The 27995-nt window shown below is 52.3% G+C and overlaps 8 protein-coding genes across 8 annotated transcripts; 5 read left to right on the forward strand and 3 right to left on the reverse strand.

The window, feature by feature from the left end:
- Window positions 1-1010: 1010 nt before the first annotated feature.
- Window positions 1011-1872, forward strand: MAA_02808 (NAD(P)-binding domain protein; the record flags this gene model as incomplete). Its single annotated transcript, XM_007820806.2, has 3 exons — window positions 1011-1231; window positions 1331-1756; window positions 1806-1872. 3 exons carry the CDS (start codon window positions 1011-1013, stop codon window positions 1870-1872), a joined length of 714 nt encoding a protein of 237 aa, XP_007818997.2.
- Window positions 1873-3107: 1235 nt separating this feature from the next.
- MAA_02809 (uncharacterized protein) lies at window positions 3108-3494 on the forward strand (the record flags this gene model as incomplete). Its single annotated transcript, XM_007820807.1, has 1 exon — window positions 3108-3494. The coding sequence occupies one exon, from the start codon at window positions 3108-3110 to the stop codon at window positions 3492-3494; it is 387 nt and encodes a 128-aa protein (XP_007818998.1).
- A 1552-nt stretch (window positions 3495-5046) lies between these two features.
- Window positions 5047-6417, forward strand: MAA_02810 (Fungal chitosanase; the record flags this gene model as incomplete). The annotated part of the gene is made up of 4 exons (XM_007820808.2): window positions 5047-5215; window positions 5298-5659; window positions 5702-6082; window positions 6241-6417. The coding sequence occupies 4 exons, from the start codon at window positions 5047-5049 to the stop codon at window positions 6415-6417; spliced, it is 1089 nt and encodes a 362-aa protein (XP_007818999.2).
- Window positions 6418-6733: 316 nt separating this feature from the next.
- Window positions 6734-8898, reverse strand: MAA_02811 (ser/Thr protein phosphatase family protein; the record flags this gene model as incomplete). Its single annotated transcript, XM_007820809.1, has 4 exons — window positions 6734-7308; window positions 7366-8425; window positions 8498-8553; window positions 8613-8898. 4 exons carry the CDS (start codon window positions 8896-8898, stop codon window positions 6734-6736), a joined length of 1977 nt encoding a protein of 658 aa, XP_007819000.1.
- A 951-nt stretch (window positions 8899-9849) lies between these two features.
- MAA_02812 (sugar transporter) lies at window positions 9850-11651 on the reverse strand (the record flags this gene model as incomplete). Its single annotated transcript, XM_007820810.1, has 3 exons — window positions 9850-9978; window positions 10062-11342; window positions 11496-11651. The coding sequence occupies 3 exons, from the start codon at window positions 11649-11651 to the stop codon at window positions 9850-9852; spliced, it is 1566 nt and encodes a 521-aa protein (XP_007819001.1).
- Window positions 11652-15026: 3375 nt separating this feature from the next.
- Window positions 15027-16744, forward strand: MAA_02813 (uncharacterized protein; the record flags this gene model as incomplete). The annotated part of the gene is made up of 3 exons (XM_007820811.2): window positions 15027-15358; window positions 15457-16275; window positions 16369-16744. 3 exons carry the CDS (start codon window positions 15027-15029, stop codon window positions 16742-16744), a joined length of 1527 nt encoding a protein of 508 aa, XP_007819002.2.
- Window positions 16745-17428: 684 nt separating this feature from the next.
- Window positions 17429-19009, reverse strand: MAA_02814 (glycosyltransferase family 4 protein; the record flags this gene model as incomplete). Its single annotated transcript, XM_007820812.1, has 1 exon — window positions 17429-19009. The coding sequence occupies one exon, from the start codon at window positions 19007-19009 to the stop codon at window positions 17429-17431; it is 1581 nt and encodes a 526-aa protein (XP_007819003.1).
- A 4680-nt stretch (window positions 19010-23689) lies between these two features.
- MAA_02815 (UDP-glucose 6-dehydrogenase) lies at window positions 23690-25886 on the forward strand (the record flags this gene model as incomplete). Its single annotated transcript, XM_007820813.1, has 3 exons — window positions 23690-23816; window positions 24020-24495; window positions 24609-25886. The coding sequence occupies 3 exons, from the start codon at window positions 23690-23692 to the stop codon at window positions 25884-25886; spliced, it is 1881 nt and encodes a 626-aa protein (XP_007819004.1).
- Between the last annotated feature and the right edge of the window lie 2109 nt (window positions 25887-27995).

Below are 27995 nucleotides of genomic sequence, written 5' to 3' on the forward strand. Positions count from 1 at the left end.
AGCCTCCTTTTGAGGCTAGGTATCCCATTTGGCTTCTCGCGCCGACTCACTTCGCCTCACCTACTTACGCAAGCTACGCTATATATCGGTCGGCGTCAGCACCGAGCCACTCCTGAGTCCTTAGTCCTTGGCCTCGCAGCGCTTTGGTCAAGCTCGGTACTGAGGCCATATCTAGCAGGTGTTTGCGACATAGCCGCTTTCCATTGACTGTGGCATTGTGACAACTGGACCCCCCGGCTCGAGCCGTGCTATGACAGTTAGCTACCATCCGATCATTTGCTTGGCGCAGTTTTGCTGCATTGCCGTGGCCCGTTGCTTGGCATCTACCAACTACTCGCCATTCTCGAATGCTGGATACGCTTTGGCGATTCTACCTCCTCTGACGTATTTTATTTTGGGGAATTGCAAACTTGCTTGGAAGAAGCAGAAAGAGGCAATACACTCACAGGTACGTGGGGAGTAACTTGCAATTTGATACCTTTGAATCATTGCACATCAATGCCGATCCGGTCGACTGGTGCATTTGAAGGCTGAGGCCCATGCCAAGCCTCGGAACCCATGCATGGCTTCAGCCATGATATACGCACTCAGTTGAGCCACGATTGATTGAAGGCTGCACTGATGGACCGTCGTGGTAAATATCTATCCTTCAACTATCTCAACCTCTGTTCATTGAATGGAGCTGTCCGCATGCCAATTTTGGACAATCCAGGGGAGTCTGGTTTTCCAGCATTATTGCGAGACCCCTCTCACTGTAGTCCTTCCTGCTTTTATATTCCTTAGTCCTTCACAGCCTAGGCACTAAAACTTTGTCTGTGCACAGATTACGCACGTTGAAGATTTTCTCTACAACACGCCGAGTCTCGTTGGTTGACTGCCTGGAACTCAGTCACCTTTTCCGTGCTACCCAGTTTCCCAGTCAATACTCACGTTGGGTGGCGACCTGTATTGCTCGATTAAGGCGACCTCGAGAATTGCGCCGCCGTACCAGTTCCTAGTTACCACATTCCATGAAGGTCATTGTAACTGGGCCCACCGGCCGGGCTGGCCAGGAAGTTGTTAAGAAGTGCCTCGAAGACGAGCGCATCACCAAAGTTGTGATTCTTACCAGGAGAGGACTGCCTGGAGAAATCGAAAGTCACCCGAAAGCGGATGTCATAATGCATCAGGATTTCACGCAATATTCCGACTACTTGATTCGCAGAATGCAAGGTTCAGAAGCTTGCATATGGTACGTTGAACGCATGAACTCGGGAGACCATCTCCTTTCCCAGTCTTGCGATATACGTGGCATAATTTACAATATAACTAACAACCCCCCCTATTCTAGGGCCATTGGCGCCCGTCAAGAGCAGGCGAAAACTGATAAGTTCATTGAACGCAGGGTTGGGGTTGATCTTCCTATTGCTTCAGCGAAGATTTTGTGTGAGAAACTCGCTGATAAGACGCCGGGAGGAGTCAAGTTTCGTTTCGTTTACTGCAGCCCGAAGCATACGGAGAAGAGCAAGAAAACCTTGATGTTTGCAAATGACAAGCGAAAACTGGCAAATGATTTGGAAAAAGGAATAGCCGAAATCGTTAATTCTTACAAGGGCAAATTCGAAGCATACACTCTCCGGCCTGCCAACTTCAGAATGCCAGACACTCCCCCGCCGACATTAGCGCCGTCATCGAAGAAACTCGTTCCAGGGCTAGGGCAAAGTGCTGCTGCGTCAATAGATCCGGAGAAAGTCGGCAAGGCTATGGTAATGATCGCGTGTGATGGATGGAAAGAGAAGGTGATTGAAAACGAAACCATTTTGAAGAACTGGTGCTGAGGGGCATATTGATCTTCCAAGTTACCTGACTTGGCTCGCCAACCTGTACACCTAGAAGGAGCATGTAAGACTGTGCGCCTCTTTCCCGAATAGTTCTGATTCAGGGGGCATGCGATGCAAGCGCTTGGCGTATGAGAGGGCATTTTTGATATGGCGTTAAGAGGTTGGATGCAAGTCAGGGATTGGCGGCATTGAAACGGCTATTTAAACCAGCATCCCCAAACGCTTTATACGGATACGCATTGTGCTAATTTTTATACGCCTCACTTTTATGTTCCAAATTCCGATACCCATCGTTTCATGGAATCCACGACTTTTTGCATCATCGTCACTTCCCGTTCGGCCTCAGCACATTCTGTCTTACACTAGAGGTCGCTTCTTTCCCAGAAAAAGTTGGTATTATATGAGAAGCCTTTCTCATCCTCGCCACTAGTGTCATTACCGTCTTGTGTGGGCAGATGTAGCCTGCTATCGACACTCCCTTAATGCAGGACCGTAGAAAGCCATCACCGCCTTTCTCAATGATGAAATATTTCATCTTAGATAGACATTATGATACTGGACATGCTTTGGAGCAGCCACCACCCCCCCTCGAAGATGGCGGGTGGGTGACGGGGCCTTGCGTTTGCAGAGCGCTACAGAGTTCATGGAATTCGGAGCATTCTGTGCCGTCCAACCGAGTTGTCAGGCCGCAGAAGCTCCGTATCCCTTGTCTTCTTAATGTATATTTGGATAGTGGCAGATGCTAGGAAAAGCGGTTGCGTTCTATTTCGATTAGGAGGCGCTCTATTCTGAGACAGCTTCTTCATGCCGTCGCCTTTAACGCAGCCGCAGCCTGGTACTGCTGTGCAGGGCAATGCTGTGTTTGGCGAGAATTACTGAGAGCTAACTTCTCCGGGTGCATTAGGAGAAGATTAAAAGTGAATTGTTCTTCTCGACAGCGATCCAGGCGCGAGTATGGTGTTGATGCTAGTATCACGAAAGCTCGCCGACGCAACTTACCCTTACGCCACGCATGCACAACCTGGCACTAACTCGACTACTTTTTTTCGTGAAGACATATATAAATACCTGAGCTTTTTCGTTCATATTCTCCTTTGGGATACTCATATCGTGCTTGTAATTTCACTTGACTACAGAGCGAAACAATTCACACGTTAATATTCTCCTTTGGTATCTGAAAAATCATCTGGTATCCAGTTCATCATACGAGAGAAACTCTAACCAAGACAACAGTGCAACTACGCCGGCAAGAAGCAACCGTGCAAAATCAAGAACTACTTTTCCACGATGGCGCTCGAAACCATCAGCGATCTGAAGAATACTTCAGAAACCGTCTTCTTCGCCATCGTCCTCGTCATTGTGAGCCTCTTTGCGCTCGGCATCGTCTTGACCATACTCGGATGCATCACGTCGGCCATCACAGGGGGCCTCCAGAAGCGAAGGGCCCGCAAACAGAATCAAACTATTCCTCTGCAAGAGATGACTCCGCAGAACGAACCTGCGGGCGATGGCGGCGAAGCGAATGGTGACAGCAGCGATGCTGATAGCGATGATACGCCTCCGCCTGGGTACAGCATATGGCGTGATGAGGAGGAGGCGGCGGGCGGCGTGGGCGACAGGAACGGGCCGACTTTGGCGATTAGGACGCCTCCTGGTTGCTATCGCAGGCAATGAGCCTAGACCTGATTGTCTATCAACTGGGGGACTCTTTTGGGGGGGGTGAGAGGGGGGGATTCAAACTTAAGGCTTTTGCGATGAGAGTGTTTAGGCGGACAGAGGCGTAAGGCGGGCTGGGAGCCTTGGGCATGGCGTTTTCACTAGCATCAGTGCTGAAGTTTTCTGTTGAAAATGCATTGACGGAACAGAATAAAGTTTGTTGAAGCGATTGAACCATAATTGTGTGTCATGGCCTATTTCTGCAGCGTCTTGTCGCTTTGCTTGCTTGCTTGCTTGACGGCCTGGCGGACGGCGACGAAGCGGCAGACTCGTGGGATGCCACGCACCCACGTGGTCGGACAGTATGTTTTCCTTGGAATGTCAAGACTGAAAGTCGCATGCTTAATTTTTGCTTTAAATTCTTTTGGAAAATGGCGCATTCGACACCCGCTCGATGCGTGAGACTTGGCTGAGGTTGTCCGATATGATTATCCGGCAGCCCGTCAGCAATAGCCAGCAGCATGCATGGATGCCCAGATGTTGCAGAAACAGGCCCGCAATGGTCTGATTCTCTCTAGGTTGAGAAAAGTTGCGAAACTACGCACCCACTTGGAAATGGGATGAGCAGTGCCGCATCGTCGAGTTTGCAACCGGAAGCATAGAGGTCAGCAACTAGGTACGGTGTGCATGGCATGGAGTCCATGGACGAGAGTCACGACTCACGAAACCTTTCTGGGATGCCGCTGGTTGGTTGCTCTTTTGCCGCACGGCCATCCACTCGTCGAAGAATACTTCCCTTTTCCAGCAAGCCTCAAGGGTGCCATTCATTGTAGTACTCGATCCCCGGCGAAACTTGCCTCCGCCAAACCTCACTGGCGCAACAATTAGAGTTGAGTTTTGTTCCATACGCAAAGCGACGAGCCCTCGGCGAGGCCAATCTTGATGTGACGCCTCTCGCCCAAGATTTCTTGGCTTCGGAGGGAGCCAGACAGCCACCACCAGATCGGTCGCTAGGAAAGCCTCGAAGCCCGGGGCCAGCTCTGGTGCGAATCCAACAAAGAGACTGGACCTCTTGTCATTGGTTCGCCGTATCCACCTACGTCTTACATCTCCATCTAGATTCTACCGAGCATGGAGTACAAGCTGTCAATCTGCGGCTGTGCCCGCATCCCTACGCCCCAGATGCAACCAGGGCCAGAACCGCGGACGGTATTTTCCACCAGTTAGGAATGATGCAGCTCTTTTGTCACGATGCGATGCTTCGATGGCCTGGACCTGGCGACGTCCCGCGCGGATGAGCCACGGGAAGCTCGCCCCAGGGCCCCGATTTTGGCGACATTCTTGGCCGGTTTCGACAGATGCCATCATGTGAACAAGTAAGCCCGTTGAAAAATCCATCCGAGTCTTGACTCTTTGCTAGTCCACCGGAAGCATTGCTGTCTCGGGGTCAACCACCCGTAGAATATAAAAACCACGTCTCGCCGTGCAACATGGTAGATGACTCCAGACGGCTTAAGCAAACACTCATAGCCCACAAGTAGCCAAGCAACCAATCCTTCTATCACACAAAATGGTCATCAAGTCCTCCGTTGCCGTCTCCCTCTCGGCCCTGGCTGCCGTGGCCGCAGCTCGCGATGTTCCCGCCAACGTCAAGAGCTTCTACAACAGCATCCGAGGCCAGGGACAATGCCGCAACGTTCTCGCCGGGGGCTTCCATAGCATAGACGGAGATTCAGGAAGTAAGTGACTCTGTTCGTAATAGGGCATTTTATATTCCGCTCCCCTCTTGGCGACCTCGACCACACATACACACATAGACAGAGAGCCCTGACATGAAGCCCATAGACTTTGACTACTGCGGCGACCACATCAGCGATTACAACGTCATCTACCTGCAGGGCAAAAACGGCCAGCTGGTCAACATGGACATTGACTGCGACGGCATCCAGCACGGCCCAGCCGACGACGGTCGCTGCGGCTCCTCGGGCGACACCCAGTCCGTCACGTCCTTTGCCGACACCCTACGCGGCTACGGCACCGGCCAGCGCGATCTCGACGCCAATGCCCATCCGTACGTCGTCTTTGGCAACACGGGCAGCAGGAAGGGCTTTGCAAACTTTGACCCGAGGAAGTACGGCGTCGAGCCGCTGAGCGTCATGGCCGTCGTGTGCAACAACAAGCTGGTATGTGACATGTCCCTGCTCAGCACTACACACAGGCCATAGCGAGTGCCGATTACTAAAAGAAAACCCTCCGTCTCGCAGATCTACGGCGTCTGGGGCGACGAGAACGGCGACGACGGCTCCGAGTCCATGGTCGGCGAAGCCTCCATCTCCCTTGCCACGGCGTGCTTTGGCCGCGGCATCAACGGCAACTCGGGCCACGACGACAACGACGTCTTGTACATTGCCTTCCCGGGCAAGGACGCCGTCCCCGGGGCCAAGGGCGCCAAATGGAATGCCCAGAACTACGACGAGTTTGAGAACAGCATCACCGGCTTGGGGAATAAGCTGATTCAGAGAATCGGCGGCGGCGGCGGGGCGGCGGCGGCGGCGGGAACCAGCCTCCTCCTACTGGATCTTGCTCCTGGGAGGGACACTGTGAAGGTGAGTGGCTTTCTTTGATTAATGTTGCATTTTTCCTCCCTTCTTTTTCCCCCTTTCCTGTAGCTATATGGTTGGAGATGACATCGTCACATCGCCAGTCACTCAAGCAGTGTACCACGTCCAGGAGAGAAATTCAAAGGCACTAATGGTCCGGTTAGGCGCTCCCTGCAAGTCTGAAAACGACTGCTCCGACGAGTTGGTCTGCAACGCTGGGAAATGCAGCAGCGCGGGTGGTTCGACTCCTCCTCCGCCGCCGCCGTGTAGCTGGGAAGGGCACTGCCAGGGTACGCGTCGTTGCGCATTCTCGCCCCCAAAGTCCATTGTTCACGCTGTAGAACGCTAATGATTGAAACATTAGGTGCCTCTTGCCGTAACGAGAACGACTGTGCTGATTCTCTGGTCTGTCGTGGCGGTCGATGCTCGCAATAGATGGCTGTTGGCATCGCATCAGTAGCTCCAGGGCGACTAAAGACAAAAGAAGATGGGGGAAAAAATTACATGCAAGGATGCTCGTTTAAACCAAGCACGGCACGACTGTAAATCGGGTAGACGCAAACTGTACATAATACGAATAAAACAGGAGAGGACTAATGTCAGGTCCTCCTCATATATATTGACTGGCGTATTTATTCGTTTCATCGTGGAACAACTCTATAAATCTCCTCCAACCATCCTGATGCGTCCCTCCAAAACCGGCGCAATAACTCTTGTCCAGTCGACGGCGCAGTCCCCGTCTTTCAGGGGCTCACAAACCTTGGACTTGACGCCCGCCTTCTTTGCCCACCTCGCCCAGAACTTTCTCAGCAACAAAATCTCCAAATCCATGTCTAGATCCTCATCGCCACCTTCTTCACTGCTGTCCTTGTGGTTTGCGTGGGGATCAAAATGGTCGTCATCGTCTTCGTTCAAAGGTTCTTTGTGCAGGCCGACTCTTCGCCGGAGAAAACCCCTCCACGTTGCACCTGCTGCTTCGTCATCTGTCTTGGGTGGCTTGTGAAGACCCAGCATCTTCTCCGAGTCGTCGCGTGAGTGCGAGGGCGACAAGGGCACGTTGGCTTGCTCTGCCACATCGACCCAGTGGTCTGAAATGCGTTTCCATTGCCCGATGGTCCGGAGGGCCATGAAGTATTGCCGGAGTATGGCGGATATGAGGATGCCGTTTTCTTCGTCGACGATTTCATGGGCACTACCGCCTTCGGAGGAGACGAGAAGGCTAGTGTAGCCATCTAATTGGAATTAGTACGACTGCGTTGGAGTGCCGGTATGGAGGCATATCTACTCACCTTTCCCTCTGCCCATGTATCCCCTTGTGACCAGGACATATACATCTTCTGGGTTGTAAGGCCGGCCGCCTATTTGCATGAAATTCAATCTCTTCCCAGGCTCCCTGCTGGGATCGAATTCGAACACAATATTTGACACTTGGGGAAACCGACCCTCCAAGGCTGGGTATGTCGACACTCCATTCTCCAATGCATCCCAAATGGCCTGGCCCTTGACTCTCAGACACACGACCGGGTCTTCGAAGGGGAAGCACGTTGTGATATCCTTGATACGCACTACGCCTGGGGGATACACCTGGTCTCCACGAATAGTGCCCGATGCCATGATTGTGCAATCCGCGTTGTGGTATCGGCGCATGACGTCGCACACAAAATTGCCCAGATTAGATTCCTTGATTCGAACGGTGCTGAAGCGAGCATCCAGCGGCATGGCCGTCCACCCGATCGGTCTCGAAAGGGACTTTTGCAACTTGGACGTCAACTCGCCCACCAGTTTCGCCGTCTCCTCATGTTCCGGAACCTCCGATGTGATGTCCCGCCTCCAGATGTCGAAATCCCACCGCTTCGATCCATCCGTTTTCCTCCGGGCTTCAATGTAGCTGAGTTGCTTGAAATCCGTACCCGACCGCAGCACATGGGTGCCTTTGATAAAGCTATGGCTGTAGTAATGATCATGACCACCGAGTATGATATCAATGAGGCCATCGGTCTGCTCCGCAAGCTTGTTATCATTTGGTTCCCGCATGTGGCTTAAACAAATGACAATTTCAGCGCCTTGTTCTCGCAACTTTGGAACCAGCTCCCTCGCCGTCGCGGACGCAGACTTGTAAACGAGATTAGGCGGCAGGCTATTAATCGTTGCCAGCCACTCCCGCTCGCCCAGGCCAATGAGGCCAACTTTTATACCGTTGGATGTGGTGAGCATGTGTGTTCTTTTGGCATTGCCAATGGGTACGTCCTCGCCGAGATCTGGGTCCAGGACGTTGGCAATGAGCCAGGGGAATGTGCATTTTCCTACTAGGTATTCAAATTGCTTGACGCCAAAGTCAAAGTCGTGATTCTGACAAGCGAACCTGCGGTTAGCCATGTCCAATCTTTGTGGGATGCAAGGGTTGGCGAAGCGTCAACTTACACCAACACATGCGCAGTCGGTTCCAATGGCATTCAGAACAGGAACCATGTGGCGTCCTTGGGAATAGTGAGCATTTGCACGGCATGCCTGCAAACGAGGCTATCAAAGAACTCACCCTTGGTCACGCTACTCTCCAGACTAGGGTTAAAAGCATCGCCGGAGAACAAGGTTAAGATCTTTGGCTGGTTCTCAAACTGTTTCCCTTCTTGATATTCCTTGCACAGCGTCATAAAGCGAGCGAGCCCTCCAACCGGTTCCGCGCTCGCCGCATCGACATGGTAGACATCGTTGTAGTGTAGCAGTCGCACGTCAGGGACATCTCGGATCTCTCGGTTGACGCGGCCAGAGGAATACGTCTCTTGGGGCTCCGCGCTGGGCGGCTTCTTCTTGTCCTGAGCCATGGCAACTCTACTACCTGAGTTTCCGGGGGAGAGGAAGGGAAAACGTAGGACGAGGCCTACTTCACACGCGTTGGTGTATCTGATGTATGTAAATTGAAATAGCGGCTGGACCAATGGTCAGAAACTCCCTCACGGTTCGCCTGGGATCGCGAAGTGGCGCAGGAGCATATTACTAGTGTGGATTCTAAAGTTATGGGGAAACGGCACAATGCAGGACAATGGAAGCTCGATTTCTCTGCCTCACGTGATGTGGAAATTGCTAATTTGTTTGCGGCTGCCCAACATTGATGAATTGGTCTCTTGGTGATTAGCCGGATACGGAAGGGACACACAAGTGTCCATACAAAACGGTGTTTCCACGTTTAGAAGAGGATGCAGCATGGCGGCCCAAAGTCGTATGAGGAATGAGGAATTGTTAAAGGAGAGGCATCAAGTGGTTGGGCGCCACGGTTGCACGGCCACCTCGGTGTACAATGGTGGGGGGTGCATTAGTAGTGGGGGTTGTGGCCTATGCCCCGCTCTTCACCTTGTTTTCTGTTGTTCTACGGCGTACCAGACAGAGTATGCTCTCCAGCATCTACTATTTATTTATTTATTTACACATGTGCTATTTCACAAGCAGAGTCCGGCGTCATCAGAATGGTCATAGACTCAAGTCACTCCAGCCTTGACATTTTGAATAGATAGTGGCAGTGTCCAACAGAGGTTTAATTATATGCCCATAACCAGCCTCGAACAGGTCAATTCCATCATCATTATGCCCTTGTCTAAGACCATCTCCCACGCGTCCGACTAACAACAAACGTCGCATATTATAATGAACACGCCCGTTCTAAAGCCCCCTCAACGCAAAGGGAGAACCCACCTTGTAAATGCACCTATCAAACCCAAGGCCCACTCCATTGCATCCGCAGCATGTACTATTATATCGATTTCTTATATACATACGCCTCAAAGCGCTGCTTTTCCTCTCGACTCAAATGGCAATAACAAAACCAGTATGCCCGCAGCAATAAATAATGCGCCGCTTGTATACACCGGTGCGGCAGTCTGAAGATTTGCAAACATGGCAACAATCGGCTACCAGAAATAGAAATTAGCCAGATCCTCGCGCGTTTCCATTTTAAACTGCCAACCACTCCCCCGTTCGAAATGTGACTTACCGCCATGATACCGAAAACTCGGTTGCTAGTCGCCGTCAGAGCATTGCCCGTTCCTCGTTGGGGAGTAGGGAACACTTCGGGCGTGTAGCCGTACAGCACCGCGTACATGACATTGCTGCAAAAGTTGAATGCACAGTTCCAGCCAAGAAGAGCGGTGCTGTTCAACGCCGTGGTAGAGCAATATAAAAAGACGCCCGTCAGTGCCGTGAAGACTGAGAGCGTGCCCTTTCGTCCGATCCGGGGCAACTCCACCAGCACGCCTCCCAGAAGCGCTCCTGGGACACCAAGGGTGGAAATGATGAGACTGTTGCGATAGGTGATGTACGTGCTACCATCATCAAATTGTGCGCCTTTGCTGGCCTGAATGTAAGGTAGGAAGGCATTGTACAGAGGATATGCAAGTCCAATCAGCGCCCAGATGGCCATCATTATACTAGTGCTGAGAGCCATTCGCGTGGTAGCAAATAGGACCTTGACTTTCTTGGCATCGACCTTTTCAAGATGTCGCTTCACTGCTGCAGCTGCATCTGTCTGAGCGACATAGCCTTCCGGTTCACACGCCCTGAGGTCTTCGATAGTCAGGGTGACGGTTTTGCCGTTTCGCTTCGCTACCTCGTGGATGACACGAACAGCCTCCTCATCTCGTCCCTTGCCGATCAAATACTTTGGCGATTCGTGGATTGTAAAGAGCAAAAATCGGGCCAGGAACATGAGCAGGGTCAAGCCCCCCATGGCAATGACAAAGTAACGCCAGCCCATGTTGCGACTGCGGAGACAGGGCTTCTCCTTCTCGTCGCACGTCAAGTTACCCAGCAGCGGCCACGCCACCAGGTTGGCGATGACCTGGGCCAGCGCCCAGTCCAATGACAGGATGGTGAGCAGATACTGGTGCGACTGCGGGAGGAACTCCAAGAAGATGGCCGAATCAACTGGCAGGTTGCCGCCAACACCAAACGACCACAGAGCAGCAAAGACGCCGGCGGCGGCAAAATTGGGAGCGCTGGCCGCAACCATTCCCCAGACGGCCGTGAGACCCAGAGTCAGGTTGAAGCCCCATTTGCGGCCAAAGATGTCACACCCGAACCCCCAGAATACCGCCCCAGCCAGGAGACCGATGTTCTGCGCAAGCGTGAAGAGCGGCGGTCTCGATACGTTGAACTCGTTGGAGATGGCGGGCAGGATGAGTGAGGTGACGATTGGCCACAGATTGTCGCTTGCCCAGCCAAACCCCACGACGATGAAAAGCTGCCATTGGTACCATCCCATGCCAATATCACGAATCTGTATTTTGCGTTGGAGGCGGAATATTAGCAAGACTTTGTTTTACCAGGTGAAATTGCACGGTGCATTGTGAAATGCGGAGCAGTCTCTCGGCTTCAATGAGAGGCTGATTCAACAAACTGGGAAACAACAAAGTACATGGATAATACGTACAGCGCGATTCAAAAGTCTGGCTTTGGCTTCATAGACAGGATCCAAAGTTCCCTTGGGCACAATTGCAGCATCATCATCGCTGAGGTCGATGCTGCTGTTGTACTCGTCGTCGCGGCCGCGCGACCGCTCGTCTGCATCGGTGGCGCCGTAGCCCATGGTGAAGGATCGATCTTGAGAGGCAACGGCTCGGACTCTTTGGCCCTATGCGGAGGGGAGGGACGAGCCGGCGCGAGGATGGGAAACTTGGAAAAGGGTTGGCAATGGACAAGTCAATGCGACGCTCGCCTTTTGTACACGACGACGCAGACCGCGACATTTGTGCCCTTTGTAGCACCATGATCCATCACCATCGGCTCCATGCAAGCTTGCACTCTGGGTACAGCCCAAAGCTACCACCATGCAACCATAGCAAACACACAAAAGGCGTGGGAGGTGATGGCGCGATCAGGCCCTGGCTGCCATGATTGGCCTCTGATATGCTGCGAAGCGGGTTCGGATGGCAAAGACGAACATCGGCGGCGCCACATGGCTGCTAACGGGATGCGTTATGTGGAGGACGCCTGGAGTTGATCCGCATTCGCCGTCATCGTGACAGCCTACAAGCCAATAGGGCTCCTGGCAGGCCAGAGATAATCTGGATTGATTCCTGATGCTTAATCTTCCCAGCACACACGGCCGTGAAGAAGTGGTGGAGGTTGACATGGAAGGAGGTTCATCAAGTACTCCGTACCTAGGTAGTCTTTCGGGCCGACAGAGACGATGGCCTGCCTCAGGCAAATGCTGCGCTCATCACTCACTCATGGCCGGCATCAAAGACAAAGTCAACCCTTTTTTTTTATTCCTTCAATGTTTCTTTCCCAGCCATAACTCGGGAGTCACCACGAACAACGCCGTCGATTTCCAAATGCCCCGGCAGCCAGTCGCGCTCAGTAACTAACCGTAAGCGACAGTTGAAGCTAGTAGCTGGGGAGCTAAGCTTGCCGGTGGGTGCATTCGTTTGTCAGCTGCTAAGGTGCCATGGGTGGGCTGGAAAATGCGTGCAGCCAGGCACGTCATCAGGCAGCTTCATGATTCCATCACCAGCGGCACATGTGTTCAATGAGGACAGCCAAGGTCGGCTTGGATTACTTAATAAACACACCCAGCAGCACACGCTTCGAAAGTCAGCCGAGTTGCCGCAACGAGGGGAAATATAGGCAAAAAAGAAAAAAAAGACAAAAATCAAAAATAGAATTGTACAGCCCAAAAAGAACTCGGCAAGACGAGGAAAAGAAAAGAGACACTCAGTAGACTAGTAATCTAGTACTCGGTGCATTCTATCCCAAGGTTGAGGGTGGCGGTGTCGCATCTGTTTGCGGCCCAGATGGATGGGTTCGTGAGCCATGGCTTCTAGAAGCCAAAGCTGACGCCCATACAATGGAACACCCACGAGCTTTGGATGTATGAGCATCATCGCCAAAGATCAAAAGATCTGAGAGTCCTCAGTACGACTAAAAATACGCAGCCAACAGCGCACCGACGCCCATTAATTTCATCTCGTCAAGGCGGAGATTTTGTGATTGTGAGATTACGATGCGTCGCTCCACTCGTAGCCGAGGACGATCATTAACTAGGGTAAATTGCAAAGCGCCTCGCTTTTCTGTGGCAAGCGGCAGTTATAAGTTGGTATTATCAGATGCTGCTTCCATCTTTCAACGTCGGCCCATCTGTCGGCATCATGAGATGACCATGATGGTGATGCCGCTCTCATGCAGACCCAGAATGTACCATGTCGGGGCTTTGCGAATCATGAGGCGCCGACAAGCTTGCCCGCAGTCACAGTCACAGTCACATCACTCACACCAGTCACACCGTTGGTCGGGTTTTGCCCAGCACCACAAGCGCCGGCTACTTTTACATACAGTACAAGTACAATAAATACTGCGAAATGGCTACAGCAATTTGCGCCTGCCAGACATCCTGCGCAGAAAAATCGGAGTGCATTTTTTCTTATCGGGCGCAAGGTCTGGATGCTTGCTAATGTTTTGGACAAGTAAAGGGATGTTTGAAGAAGTAACAGGTGCAGCAGGGAATTCATCGACTCAGCTACAGCTCAGGACACAAGTATCACAAGTAGTTCGGCCACCCGGGCGGCGTTGAATGACATGACTCCAAAGGGGGTCAAATACTTACAACTTCCAACCCCACTGTACGGGTACATGGAGAGTTTTTGAAAGAGGCAGAGATCATGTATCTACACACATGCCCCCGTCGCCATCACGCATGTTTATATCTTTTCTTTTGGCCGCGTCAACCGGCACCCCGGACACGTGGAGCCACAATTAGGCACCTTGAACTATTGAATTAGGTCCATGGTGCGCCGTATTAGTATTTATCTCACGTACATACATACGCGTTACGGAGTACTCCGTACTTTAAGTAGATACTATCCTCCGAGTGGCTCGAGGGCTCTTGCCTTACGCAGCGGGCATGTCCAGATTGGGTCGTCTGAAACGCCCTGACCCCTGGCTTGCGTAGTTGCGTGGGCTCGAGCACTCCGAGCCTCGTCAAATCGTCAGCCCATCAGCCAGTCATCTTCAGCGTCACATCCCGCCTCCCCTTGCCCTTGCTCAGGTCGTCACATGCATCTCGCCCTACAGAACACCAGGTCGCACGCGGGCAAACGTATGACTTGGTCAACATCTTAACTTTGCAACTCGCGTCAACCTGACACATGTGCAACGCACAGGGGGGGGGGGGCCATCATCAGTTTTCTGTCACTGGTCTCAATCGTCTTCAACACTGAATGCTCCATTTCCACGTTCCACGTCCCTTCACTACGGACTCACGAAGTGCCTCGCGCCTTGAATCTTGGCTTCAATATTTATCTTCCGCACAGCCTCACGAACAACAAAGGGTTGGTCCACCCGCTCAGAAGCCAAGAAGACCTCCCGGGCCACAATTCCAGCAGCACCGCCGTTCGTCTCATCAATCCGTTCCAAGCTCTTGCACACCACGTCTGTGGGTATGCGCCACCGCAGGCATAAAAAGATAGCGTCTCTCCACCTCTCGCCTCTCAAGCGGCCGCATGGTACGAGGGCTCATACACCAAGGCCCCAGATTTTAGTTCACGGGGCGTGTGTTCCTTTTGGAAGGGGGTTCCTCTCTCGCGATGTCTCTCTCGCCCCCTTCTATTTTGTGGCTCTCGTATCGGCCGGGATATCACTAACAAGAAAATCATTCTCATACACTGGCATGACAGGTTCTTGTCTACCCGGGGCCATCTCTGCTTCATCGCCAGTCCTAACGGTTTCGTCAATGTCTCAATAGCGGACTTTGGCTGGTGTGGCACTCCCACGACGTCTCACCAACTAGTCCCAAACCCATGCCCTTGTCATGTTCAGATCGGCCAATCACATGCGTTGCCGAGTATCAAAGCAGAGGCTTGGAGACGGTGCGCCAGGGGTTTTTGAGTTCTTCATCACAACTTCGTATGTACAATGGCTCCATACCTCTATCAAGTCTACGGCTTGTAACCTGCGAGATCAAACCATGGTTGCGGCCACAGCGGTCAGAACCGCCACCGCAACTGACGGATGGCCTGACCTGATCCTCGTAACAGGGAATGAAACTAAGCTGCCGCGCCAATGTGACGGACCAGAGAAGTCGTCGTTGTTCGGCAGCATCGGTGCCGAGCAGACATATCAGTTGCACCCTTGGCTCTCGCACGCCAACACCTTTTATTATTGCCGTCTGGCTCTTTATATCCCTGCCCACTTTATGTACTGCGCTACTCTTTCACGAGTCGAGGTCGAGTCGAGTCGAGTTGAGCCGCTCATTTACGTTCCTACATACAACCTCTTTTCCGTTGACCGTGAATTGGGGTGAAAACACAAACTCGTCGGCGCATCGACAACTATCCGAATTGAATACACCGCTCGTTCTCGGCATGATCATCTTAATTGTCTAATACCGGTGCCAGTAATCTTTTGTGGATCGATCGCAATTCGCCAGGCGCGGCCGGTCGATCTGATCAGGGAAAATATTCAGAACGCAACATATGCCCAGCAACAAGACCACTTGGGAAAACGATAACGCTTTCCGAAAAATACACTACTCAGCAAGGAGCTTTGGTCAGGTTCGCTGGCCGTCGTCAAGTGCAGCCTGTCATGCGAACTCCTGTCGGCATGGCTATGTCGGCGGTTTACCTGGTTTCCACGACGTTGGCCGCCATGAGCTTCATGGGCGGCAATACCATACTCCGAGCTGATGATGTCCTGGAACGACCATTTTCAGATATTGTCAATGCTGCTGCTGCGCCGGTGCTCGGAAGGCGACAGGGGAGTGGCGCCAGTGCTGCTGCGGGAGACGCGAATGCCGTCAAAGTAAACAGCGATGGCAAATTCAACATGACAGCGTGGGGGATAGCCACCAATGATGCCTGTATTAAAGCCCTCACCACGCTCCACCGCAGCTCGAACCCTTCAGGAAATTGTATATGCTACAATTTGCCTACACTCGATACCGTAACGGGCGTTTTCGAAGCGGACCTACGACTATTTCGTGTCTCGGAGCCCCGAGATGCATTCGCCAATATTCCTCCAGAGAAAATCAGAGTCGGTGTATCATATCAGGGTGCGAGTGTGAGCCCCGTCTCAGCCGACGAGTTGATGGGCATGGGCCAAGTGGACAATGAGACCAAGGTTGTCGCGCCGCGAGATTCACCTGGCCCCAGCTTGGTTCAAAGCTATGTGTTTGTAGGCCAGATTGATAAGGCAAAGATTGCGGAAAACATGTCATTGTAAGTTGTCGTGTAGCCATGAAAATCTCGGGGCTCCCAACCCGCTGCTCCTTTTTACCTCGTCTTCATGCAGTCACTCACAACATGCTATAGGGCTGCCTTCGAAGCCGTTCTCATCCCGACCTTCACATTGACCGCTACCAATTCCACTGGCGGTACAGTTCAAACGAATGTCTCTATGAACGAGGCTTCCTTTTTGACCGGCGTCTTCAGCAAATCCGTCGTCATGTCCGACTTCTCAGCAGCCCAAGCAGCCGTCACTAAACAGCTGGACCTCTTACACAACGGCACTATAGCCTTCATTCTACCCGGCACGCAGATCATGATATTCCCTATTGGAGCCATCATCACATCTATCTGGCTCGGCCTGGGGCTTCTTGCATACGGCTGGGGCACATATGAGAGAATGAATTATGCGGAAAGGTACAAGAGGAATTTGGCGGGTACTAGATTCACATCAACTATTTGAGTCATGTAGTATCAAGGATGGAACAGTGATGGGCATGGCTTAGAGGTGGTCACATTAAAATTATATCTTGGCATAGCGAGCCTTGGAGACATTGCATCAGCCTTGGAATTCAGCGTTGGGATCTTACTTTTCCTTTTTTTTGTTCATTTTTACAATCTTAGCTCGTCTCTTAGGGCACTTAATACAAATAATGTATTGAATCATCGTGGAAATTGCACAACACCGCATTTATATATAGTCCTTCCTTAGCCACACACGGTTCGCCGTGACTCGTCGTGGTCAAAAACGACTGCATATTAGATTCAACTATATATTTGAGGCTCAACCATTCTGGGTATATCTTCGATCCAGGTATATAAACAAAAGTAAAACACAAGAATGTGTGAACCGACCCGTGTCACATTGGTTTCGGCAATATGGCTGCCGTCTTGGCTGCCGCCATGCATGCTTGTCCGCTAGCGCTAATCTCACCCCGAGATGGGAGAGGGTAGTAATAGGCGAAGCCGCTATTGTCACATGAGACAAGGACGTGTATGCATGAAGAAAAGGAAAGCAAAAGGAAAAGAAGAATGTATTGAACCAGCCCACTTTACGCCGTTCGTATCCTACTCATGTACGTTCATGTATCGTGAAAAGCACGCCCCTGAAACTCCGACTGTAACCACTACATTTGACAATGTCGCTTTAGATTGTAACAGAGACTTTGCGGTCTCCGGCCCTCATGCGACCCTTGGCCCACATGAGACACTCTGTAAAAAGCACGTAGCAGCCGGTGACTGCCCAAAAGGTGATGATTATGCCGAGACCACCCATCAACCTGGCGTCGATGATACTGCGCGTCATGGCCTCACGCAATGCGTTATTCATCATGAGCCAGCCGTAAATTGGGACGAGCTGTTGTGCGGTTGATGACAGAGCAGCGTGTTCTGACAACTGCCTCACCTTTTCACACTCACGTATACGCTCTGAAATAGTATCAGCCATGCGCCAGGCGACCTTGTTGTTGATCTTGTCCCACGTCGCTTGACAGGCGGCTTCTCTGGCTGCTACACCCATGCGTTTCCGCAAGATGTGGTCAGTGGCCAGCTTCACGGCCTTTGTCACAAACGCGTCCATGTCATTCGGGGGTATTAAGAAGCCAGTGTCGCCGTGTTGAACTATGTCAGACGGACCACCTTCATCACGGGCGATGACCGGCACGCCACTGGCCATGGACTCAAGTACTACGAGACCAAAGGTTTCCGTGATGGAGCAGTGCAGGAAGACGTCGCCGCTTGCATATGCAGTCGCAAGATCTTCGCCGACTTTGAATCCTGCAAAGATAACCTTGCCTTGCTCTCGAAGTGGATCAAACAATTCCTGCACCTCTTTTTCAACGTCTGGGTTTCTGTTACCGCCAACAATGTAAAGCTTGAAGTCCAATCCCCGTGCGTCAAGTTCCTTGGCTGCCTTGGCAAGAAAATCGAAGCCCTTCTCACCGGCAATTCTTGAGACGGTGACGAAGATAATCTCTCCATTTGGAGCAAGCTTCTTGCGCAACTCCTCACTTCGTCGCTTAGGGTCGAACATTTCGGTATTCACACCTCTGGTCAAGAGTTGGAGCTTTTCGGGCTGCACTTTGTTGTGGACGAGGTAACGTCGCACAAATCTTGAAGGGTAGAATATGGTCTTGACGGAGGAGTGTCGGAAGAGATAGCTCTGGACAGCATCAAATGCAAAAACAGCAATATGGCTCAAGGGTGAAGGGAAAAGAATTGCACAGTATCCAGCAAGATCCGTCTGGAAGTTGCAAATAATGGGTATCTGCTTCTCGCGTGGCTGTTGGCGTAATTGAAGCATGACCTGGAACCCCAAACTCGCAGGCGAGGCCAAATAGATCAAGTCGGGCGACGAGTCGTCGCCAAACGTCCGCGAGTAAAGGCTTGAGTTGCGAACTGGGTACACAATTGAAAGCTCGGGATTGAATGGAAGAGGATAGCCCGTCACACGAACTTCAGGCTGTCGGTCGGCGGGCGACAGGTTAGGCGAAGGGGGCGGCGAGAATGTGTTGTGGTTTGTATGGTTGTGAGGCGCTACCACTGCCACTTGCGCGCCGTTATTGCGCAAATGGTTCACAAGCATCAGTGTCGTGCGACTCACGCCGTTGACAGGGCCGAACGACTCGGTGCAAAGAAGGATGCGTTTTCCCTTCAAAAACGTTGGGAATTGAGACAGGTCATGTTCTTTGCACGGCGATGAGCCACCGGCGAACTTGGCTGACGACATTGCGATTCAGATCCGGAGGCGATGCGCCAACTTGATTGTGACGAGCTTTTCCAAAGGTTTACGAAGTTAAAAAACAATCACAGCTCATATTTTGCAATCGCGGTCGCGGGGATACAGCCTTTCTTTTCTCTGCCTGGCCTGGTATAATTGGACTTGCAGACGCAGCCCAACGTGACACCACGTGGTCGCAGTGAGCGGCCATGGAGATCCGGAATCGAAGCTATTCAGCACGGCACATGACTCCATCTGCGGGCGGGAACTCGCGTTTGGCCACAATGGTGTCCCCTGTGTGCGCCACGAGCATTCAGAATTGGACCCTGTTCGTCGGCATATGCAGTGATGACGGCCACGGTCAGGCAGGGGTCGTCAAGCAGGGACGGCTGTGCTTGAAACCCCTCCATCCAGATGAGGGGCAAATATCTTGCTTGCATGGGATGCAACGGCACTGCTCCCGATATCGATAGCATACTCAAGTCGGGAACCAGGTACTAGTACTTCAAAATAATGTCTAGGCGTCAAAGACGAGGGGCTTTTCTCTGTACCATGGTGTCGAACCGTGCGGTTATTTGACCGGCTTCCAGTTATTGCGTTGTACCGGGCGAACCTCTGCTGTTGGCACAGCGAACGCGACACTCATGCACATTTCGTCACGAGAGATTGACAGTATGTATGCATGTGCTCAGTGGCTCACAGTAAAAGAGACGAATCGGACGTTGGCTTCATGGCGTGTAAGTCGGCGGACTCGAGAAGGTCGAAGTGATAAGCCGCAGCGGACCAATCATAAATGGCACTGCAACCACATTGCCCTCGCGAACCAATCGACAAGTTTTGCTCAATGGAGAAGACAGCGACACACACATATGCCGCCACCCCAAATGCGCGAATAGGCATCTTAAGCAAGCTCCTCGTGCTTCACTTGGTTGGTCGTGTTGACTTTGGATGATGTGTCAACCCAACTTACTTATACTTCTGATTGAGATGTCAGACTTGTGCCCATGTTGGAATTCAGTGCGAGCGAATGTCTAGCAAGGGGTTGTGCTATTTCCTAGCAAGAGGATGGCCTCTCTGAGCACTTACAATGATACCCAATCCCGTGCCTCTAATGACCCATGTGAATTGCCACAGATTGCTTTTGCAGGCGTGGCAAAGCCTGTTCGTTGCATGAGATGTGGTCACGTATGTCTCCTGCCGGCTTGCCCGTACAATAAGGACGGCGGCGGCGGATTATCAGAGCACACCGCGTCGCAACAGACTAATAGTTAGGTGATTCCAGACGTCATGGCCACAAAAATCAGCTTTTGAGCAGGGCCTATGTCTCATCCAATTAGGGCGGGAAATGCCTCAGCTAGGTCGGTTTGGTTTCCCTTCCGATTTCGCGGCCAATAATTGTGATAACAAGCGCAGAATTGACTCGGCCTCGGCCTATGTGGGCGCATAATAGCCTTTGGAGGGCTGAGGCGGAAGCTGAGGAGTTAGGACCCGATGATTTCATGTCGGCAATTCTGACTTGTATATAGGGTTGAAGGCATAGTTGATGACAAGGACGAGATGGATGAAAAGTCGAGACAGTGACAGTAGTCCCTCGATTGACATTTCTGGTTGTCACGGCGCTTATAGTAGATGGCTTCTCGCTGGGCTTACCACGCTGTCGGATCCCGGAGCTTTGACAGACAGCATCCTTGAACACTTTGATATATCTTTCGATATTCCCAGAGCAGACTCCAAGGTACGGCAGTCATTGTTTTGAAAAAGCCACAACCCCTCCGCCACTTATTAACACCTGCTGGCTAGATCTAGGTCCGAGTCTTTGGTTCATTGGCTGCGGAGCCATCAGGACGCTCGAACGTACTACTTCAGCCTCAGCCACTGCAAACTGTTGATGACGCATACAGCCAACATCTTTTTGGTGGACACATTTGCGATCGTAGACGCAATACATTAGCCGCTGGCTTGTGGTTCTGTGCATCTGGGTGTTGGAGGGTCGAAATTATGTCAGCGCTTGATTTTACATACTTCTTTGTAAAATTCAGTGCAATGTGCAGAAAAGTCGTCCCATTTGCAAGGTTTGACGGGTCGAAGGGGTTGGTTGTCAGGAGGCTGCCGAGAACGGCCCGTGGCAAGTACGTCAGCAGTTTTTGGGCCCTGGCATGTGGCTTGCCCAGGTCAACGGCCAGGAATCCCTCGACACGCGGCCTCGGACAACCAAAATGAGTGATGGAGAAGGAGACAGCGGCAAGGCAAGAGAGATTGCAAAATAGTGCAAGAGATGAGGCAATTCGCGTGTGCTTTTTATTTTCGGCCTTCATGAGAATGGCAGAGTGCAGCAGAGCAAGATGTTTGAAAATTGTACGTTACTACTGCAACCAGCAGTTGGTTCACCGAGTGCCACGTTCCTGGCTCCTGCCCGACTGCCACCAATAGCTGACAGCCAATTTAGAGTTGCGGAGGAAGGAGAGATACCCACCTCAAAGTACGGAGCACGGAGTAGACATATGTACTTAAGTACCTAGGCCATTAATTGATTGTGGCGGCGGGCTCTTTCGTGGCCGTGAGCAGAGTTTTCCTTTTCCTTGTCCTTTTGCATCTCCATTTACGTCTTCTCATCGCAGAATATTACTGTTCTAGATTGGGTGTGGCTCAGACTGGATTCTTGCTTGTCGCCGATGACACGGCGCAGTATACAGGACGGGTGACGTTGGCTAGCTTGTGCACGAAAGCCTGCACGCTGAACAGAGCACGTAGTACATTGTGCCAGTTTGCCAAGTTGACGGTTAGCTCGGCACCAAGAATTGCGAACCTGTCTTGGCCGCTTGGCAAAACGCAAAAATGATTTGCCAAGCCGCCAGGAAATTCAAGGGCGTAGCAGGTAATCTGCATTCTGCGCGAATGTTGGGGAGCTGGTAACATGTGTACATATGTTCCCTGCAACGACGACGATGGGTGATGATCTAATTCGTCATTCAATATGACGATAAGCGGGTGTCAAGTGCACTAGTATAAGCAGAGGTTGTTTCATGAACCATGTTGCCGCGATGCTCCGTCGTGAGGGCTTCCACAAGGAGGACAAAAAGGACAGGAGGCAGCTTCTATCACGACAGTGGGTCTTCATTCGGCGGGTGCGGAGACTAGAATTTATGTACGTTGCTTGGCGAAAAGTCGGTCTCAATAAGCTTGATGAGTTTCTCCCTCACATCAACGACACCCCGGTCTCCCCTGGTTCTCCGTTGTACTACTTTAATAGTACTTACAAGACATCCAATGGCTTGGCTCGACATTGAAGCTGCTTGGTCAGAGTGGCAGGCGTTTGAGCCAAACACAGGGGTCAGTTGGCGCAGGCACTTGCCACTCTTGGCGGGGGATGGTGAAGATTTACGCGCATCAAGTCTCAGCAACCCACTCGCCAGCTAAAATGACCTGCTCCTCTGATTATATTAGCGTCTACTTGGCGGCCGAGGGCAAGTGAATGTGTCTGGCCGGAGACTCAGAACTTGACATGAACTCCGTTCCCAGCCTCCGGTACCTCTAAGTACTTAAGTAAATACCTGGTACCACTCGCTTTGCGCAGGAGCGATGGAGACGTCAGCTTGTGTCTGTGGCCGACTACGGCGTTGGACGCCCACCGCACCCGCTGCGGCTCAACTGCAGGGCGGGATATCAATAGTACTAGGTAGTACTTGACAAGACGCAACACGAAATGGCTGCGACTTTGCGAAAGCCGCAGCAATCCCGGACCCAGCGTGGGATGCCCAGCATGGGGTGCTATGTGAGAGTGTCAATGTAACGGCTGGGCCACGGCATTTTAGAGCCAATGCCCAAGTCTACCAGCAACAATCAGATTGTGCCCGTTGACGGCGTCGTGGCGGGACGTTTGCGCTACTGCGATGAATGAATGTCTGGTACTACATAAAGTAGCTCTTGGAAGTTCAGCTCGTCGTAAACATGTCCAGCCTGGTACTTAAGTAGCTACTCCGTACTCTGACTCCATACTCGGTACCCCGTATGGTATGTACTTAGTACTTGAGCACCCTGGTACTCGTAGTCGATTGCTTGATTGCATGCTTGATTGCTTGGCTTAGATGCCCCGGGGGTGTGGACACGCGGGCGGCGTGCTCAAGTGGATGGCGCGGCCTTGGCGGACGCTTGCACACTGGAGACTGGATGGATACTGGATACTTCACACAGCAGTTGACTTCAAAAGAGCACCAGACTCCAGACGGCAAGCACACTGGGCGCTGCTCCCGGCGCCGTGGACAACAGAAGCACTTGAGCTTTTGACTTCTTGATTGCCCCCTTTTACTTTTGGCAACCTCCCAAAAACCCGTCTGCTGCTTCCGAATCTTCTTTTTCCCTCCTTCATTTCATGTGTGTGTGAGACCAAACATCACGGCCGTTGGCACATCCATTCGTTACCCTGCGTTCCTGTTTGCTCAGCCTGGCTCCTCTACTGAATCATCAGAGTCCTGCCCTTCTGCGCTGCGCTGCGCTGCCGCGTCCGTTCGCATCCAACAAAGACCTAACCAAGGCGGCACCCGTCCCGAGTTCGGAGACAGACAGAGACACAGACGCAGACACTCACTGACTCCTCCATCACTCGCTGAGGGACCGGTCCATCCACTTGCGCTGAAGCGAGATATTTGCGTACAGATCGCCTCGTCGTGTCGCCGTGTCGCCGTGGCCGTCATGCACGAAGCTGTTGTCGATTCCGTCAAGAAACTCGGCCTCAATGGCTCCCCGGAGCACACTAATGGTGTGATTAAGGATGGCTTCAAAGTACGCACCATTTGCTGTGTCGGTGCCGGCTATGTTGGTATGTTTTGTGGCCCCGTAAAGCGCCCCAGATAATAGATTCCATGTTGTTAGTCGACAAGACTCGACGCATCCATCCCACCTCGTCATGGACATTCAACAAACTCCTCGCCCCCCGCCCCCTTCTGCATTTGCATGACGCACCCCATTGCGGCTCGATCCAGACTTGTTGCTGACCATTTGGTCGTCCTCGGTATTTTTTAGGTGGTCCCACCGCTGCTGTCATTGCCTTCCAGAACCCGCACATCAAGGTGACGGTTGTTGATCGAGATGAGCTTCGTATTCGCCGCTGGAACTCGCGCCACCCTCCCATATACGAGCCTGGCCTGCACGACATTGTCCGTGTCGCTCGCGATGGTTCGCGCGATTTCACCTTCGCCAACGAGAGTGCCTCTGAGAGCGAGCTGACCTCTGCCCAAGAGGGCGACATCTCGGTGCCCAGCCGGCCCACCAATCTTTTCTTTACCACGGATGTGGCCAAGAGCATTGGCGAGGCCGATATGGTCCTTGTTGCTGTTAATACCCCAACAAAGGACCGTGGTGTTGGCGCCGGAAGCGCAACCGACATGACGGCTTTCGAGGCCGTCACTGCCGTTGTTGCGCAGTACGCCAGGGAGGGTGCTATTATTGTCGAGAAGAGCACGGTGCCCTGCCGGACGGCTCAGCTCGTTGCCGATACTGTACGTTAATTCTAAGCCCATGTATATTTCCCATCACTTGGGCATTGACGTGTTCAATGTCAATTCGCAAGTCTCCCTTGGTGTTATTACTCTGGCTAACATGCCGTTTACAGCTTTCCATGCACCGCCCCGGTGTCCACTTCGAAATCTTATCCAACCCCGAATTCTTGGCTGCAGGTACCGCCGTCAACGATTTGCTCTACCCAGATCGTATCTTGATTGGATCTGCACCAACCCCTTCAGGCAAGAAAGCCGCCGAAGCCCTTGTCGAAGTGTACGCTGCCTGGGTTCCCCGGGACCGTATCCTCACGACCAACGTCTGGTCATCTGAGCTGGCCAAGCTCGTTGCCAATTCAATGCTGGCTCAGCGCATTTCCAGTATCAATTCCATTTCGGCCGTTTGCGAGCAAACTGGTGCCGATGTTGACGAAGTCGCTCGCGCCGTCGGTGTTGACCCTCGAATTGGCAATAAGTTCCTGATGGCTGGTATCGGTTTCGGCGGGAGTTGCTTCAAGAAGGACGTCCTGAACCTTGTCTACTTGGCTGATACCATGGGTCTTCCGGAAGTTGGCGAGTACTGGAGGCAAGTCGTCAAGATGAATGACTATGCGCGAGACCGATTCACGAACCGGGTCATCAAGTGTCTGAACAACACTCTTGTAGGGAAAAAGGTTGCTATTTTGGGATACGCCTTCAAGAAGAACACCTCTGACACGCGAGAGGCCCCTGCTCTGGAAATGATCAAGACCCTGCTCGAGGAGCGTCCTAGAGAAATTGCCGTCTTTGACCCGTGCTGCAACCCACTCGTCATCAAGGAGGAAATCAAGACACTTCTTGGAGATGTCGCTGCAGGCAACAACATCTCCGTCTACGGCAATGCTTACGACGCTTGCAACGGTGCTACCGCAGTAGTCATCGCTACAGAATTCGATGAGTTCAGGAACCAGCCGGCTCCTAAGCCATCTCCAACCCCTGTTCTCCAAGAGGCCGCCCCCAAGATGATTGGTCGCAAGCCCAACCCGAAGTCAGATCCCCGGCCGTTCGAGAGACCAGTCCCTACGGAGAATGACTTGTTGGCGCTGCACAAGTATCTTGTCCAGCGGCCAAGCGAGACTTCAGACGACCCGCTGGGCAGATTCAACATTGAGCCTTCATGCGCTGACGACTGCCCCGACTGCATTCAGGAGAGGCAAAGCAAGAAGACCGGGCATGCCACGGGCATGGGCAGCGCCGAGGAGTACAAGGCCAAGGAACGAATTGACTGGGTCCGCATTGCCGACGCCATGGCCAAGCCCCGGTGGGTGTTTGATGGTCGTGGTGTGATTGACTCGAGAGAAATGGTGAAGCTTGGCGTAAGGGTAGAGAGCGTGGGCCGTCAGCACCGATTCTAATGTGTGGAGTTTGACTGGGAGTTGCGGTTTCGTATGGGAAGGCATTGAGGTTATAGGAGTTGAACTTTTTTTTTTTCTTCTTCTCTTTATTCTTTTATCGGCTGTTACAACGGCCGGCTGTTAACATTCTACGCGGCAAAGTGGTGGCGCTCTGGCTATGCCTCCCAAGGATGGGTGCCAAGGCCACCTTGCCAATTACCACTGTTTTATTAAGGCATAACCCCGGGGGAACATTACAGGTGTTTATAAAAGGGAACGTGCAGTCGTTTCTTTTGTTTTCAGATCAAGATATGGTAGAAGGATACAACTGGAGAAGGTCTGATAGGCCATGGGGAATCCCTGAACTGCATTTGGGGAGGATTGACTCGTGAGGGATAGATAGGACTGCTATACAGCATGGCGGACTGCGCTTTGATGCATTGTTTGTAAATATATGCATCTCTCCGGGTTAGAGTTTGTTCGTGTAGAGTCTGACCAATGCTTTCTGATAGACGATGGACAGTGTCTTCGTTTGGCCGATGACAAAGACGGCTACTTGTAGCGTCCATCTGGTACAAATTTCGGGTTCCAAAGAGAGAAAAAGGATGGCAAGACTGAAGCAAGAGATGAGACGCACATGACGTGACAGTCGTAGACTCCTAGTCTCACGCGGCTGGATCACTACCACCGGGAAGCCAGCAACCAAAGATTCAAGCCGGCAAACTAGACGACCCCTTGGTATCAAAGGGTTGATTTTTGTTTGAGACCTTGGCGGAAGCGCCGGGTAATCCCCCATCACGCTCTTACGCGGCTAGTATGAAAGCGACAGCAAGTCTACACACCAGCCGACGACGACATTGTGTTTCAGCGACGGAGCTGCCCACGGCGGTGTTGGGTCATCAAAGTGGCGTTTCGAATGCAGGCCATCGTGTAACACAGGGAATGGAGCCAGCAAGCCTGGTGCTGTGCGTGTTCAAAGTATTCTTCTCACCGGCCATGTGAGTTATCGGGAGGGTGCGCGGTGTTATGTTTTTGCGAATTTTATATGGCGACTGGCGGCGATCTATTACAATTGGGGGGGCAATCTTGGGTGGTTGGAACTTGGGACCCTGCCGACGTTGGGTGCTCATTACGGAGTCCTTCCGGATTCGAACAACTGCTGCGCGGCCATTGGGCCCAGGGCATCAACGGTGCTTAAGCGAACCCCGGTGCCGTCAGATCTTGTTCCGCCGGGCGGAGATGCGCGTACCTGCGGCGCCGCGAAATTGCCTGCGCTTGCCGCTGCACCCTGCACGAGTCCATCCATGTCCGGGGCCTGACACTACGTCCGGGCCGCGAAGCCAATCTTCGTGTATGTACTCCGTACGCCGGGCTCAGCTGGACGGCCGCGCGTATGTATTATCAATGTATATCTTTACCTCGTGTATTCCATGGCTTGGCCGCCATGGCCGTGATGCGCCCCCGTCGGCCAATTCTCATCTCACGTCGCACCAGCGCAAAATCCACAAACGCACGAGTCGCAATGCACCGGACCTCATGCGCGCCGGAGCCACGAGCCTCGTCTGCTCGTCCGTCCTCAGTCGCAAGCCCGTGACCGTGACCGTGACACACAACACACAGAGCCCACACATCAACATCATCATCCACCGCGACTTTGAGAGGTACGACGCGCTCGCTGCCGCCCGGTCCTCCGCGTCGCTATCGGCATCTCGGCGGTTTCATGACGCACATGGCCGTGGGCAGTCCCGACGACAAGTTGCAGGGCGCGGGTGTCTTCAAGCTAGGTCCGTCCTGGATCATTGACAACGTGGGGTTTAGAAGCATCATGGGTCCATGAGCGGTCGGCGGTCCTGGTCGTGAGGGGAGCATTCTGCCAGGAACTGTATTGTGTTAAAAAAAAATTGGCGTTTCCAGAATCGAGTTTGGCGAAACCTTGGGCGGGCATTTGGGAAGCGTACGAGGCTACAAAGATAGGGCAGGACAACCAACCGTCTTGATGAGGAAATGTCGGCGTCTGTTGCATTAGACTTGCATCTTTTAAATAAACTTGCTGGAATGCATCCATCGTGTAAACCAACAATGTCGTGTCTTTTATTAGAGCCACCTGCACGAGCTTGTTGTACCCACGGC

This window comes from Metarhizium robertsii, assembly GCF_000187425.2.
Source record: "Metarhizium robertsii ARSEF 23 chromosome Unknown MAA_Scf_4, whole genome shotgun sequence".
Lineage (NCBI taxonomy): Eukaryota > Fungi > Ascomycota > Sordariomycetes > Hypocreales > Clavicipitaceae > Metarhizium > Metarhizium robertsii.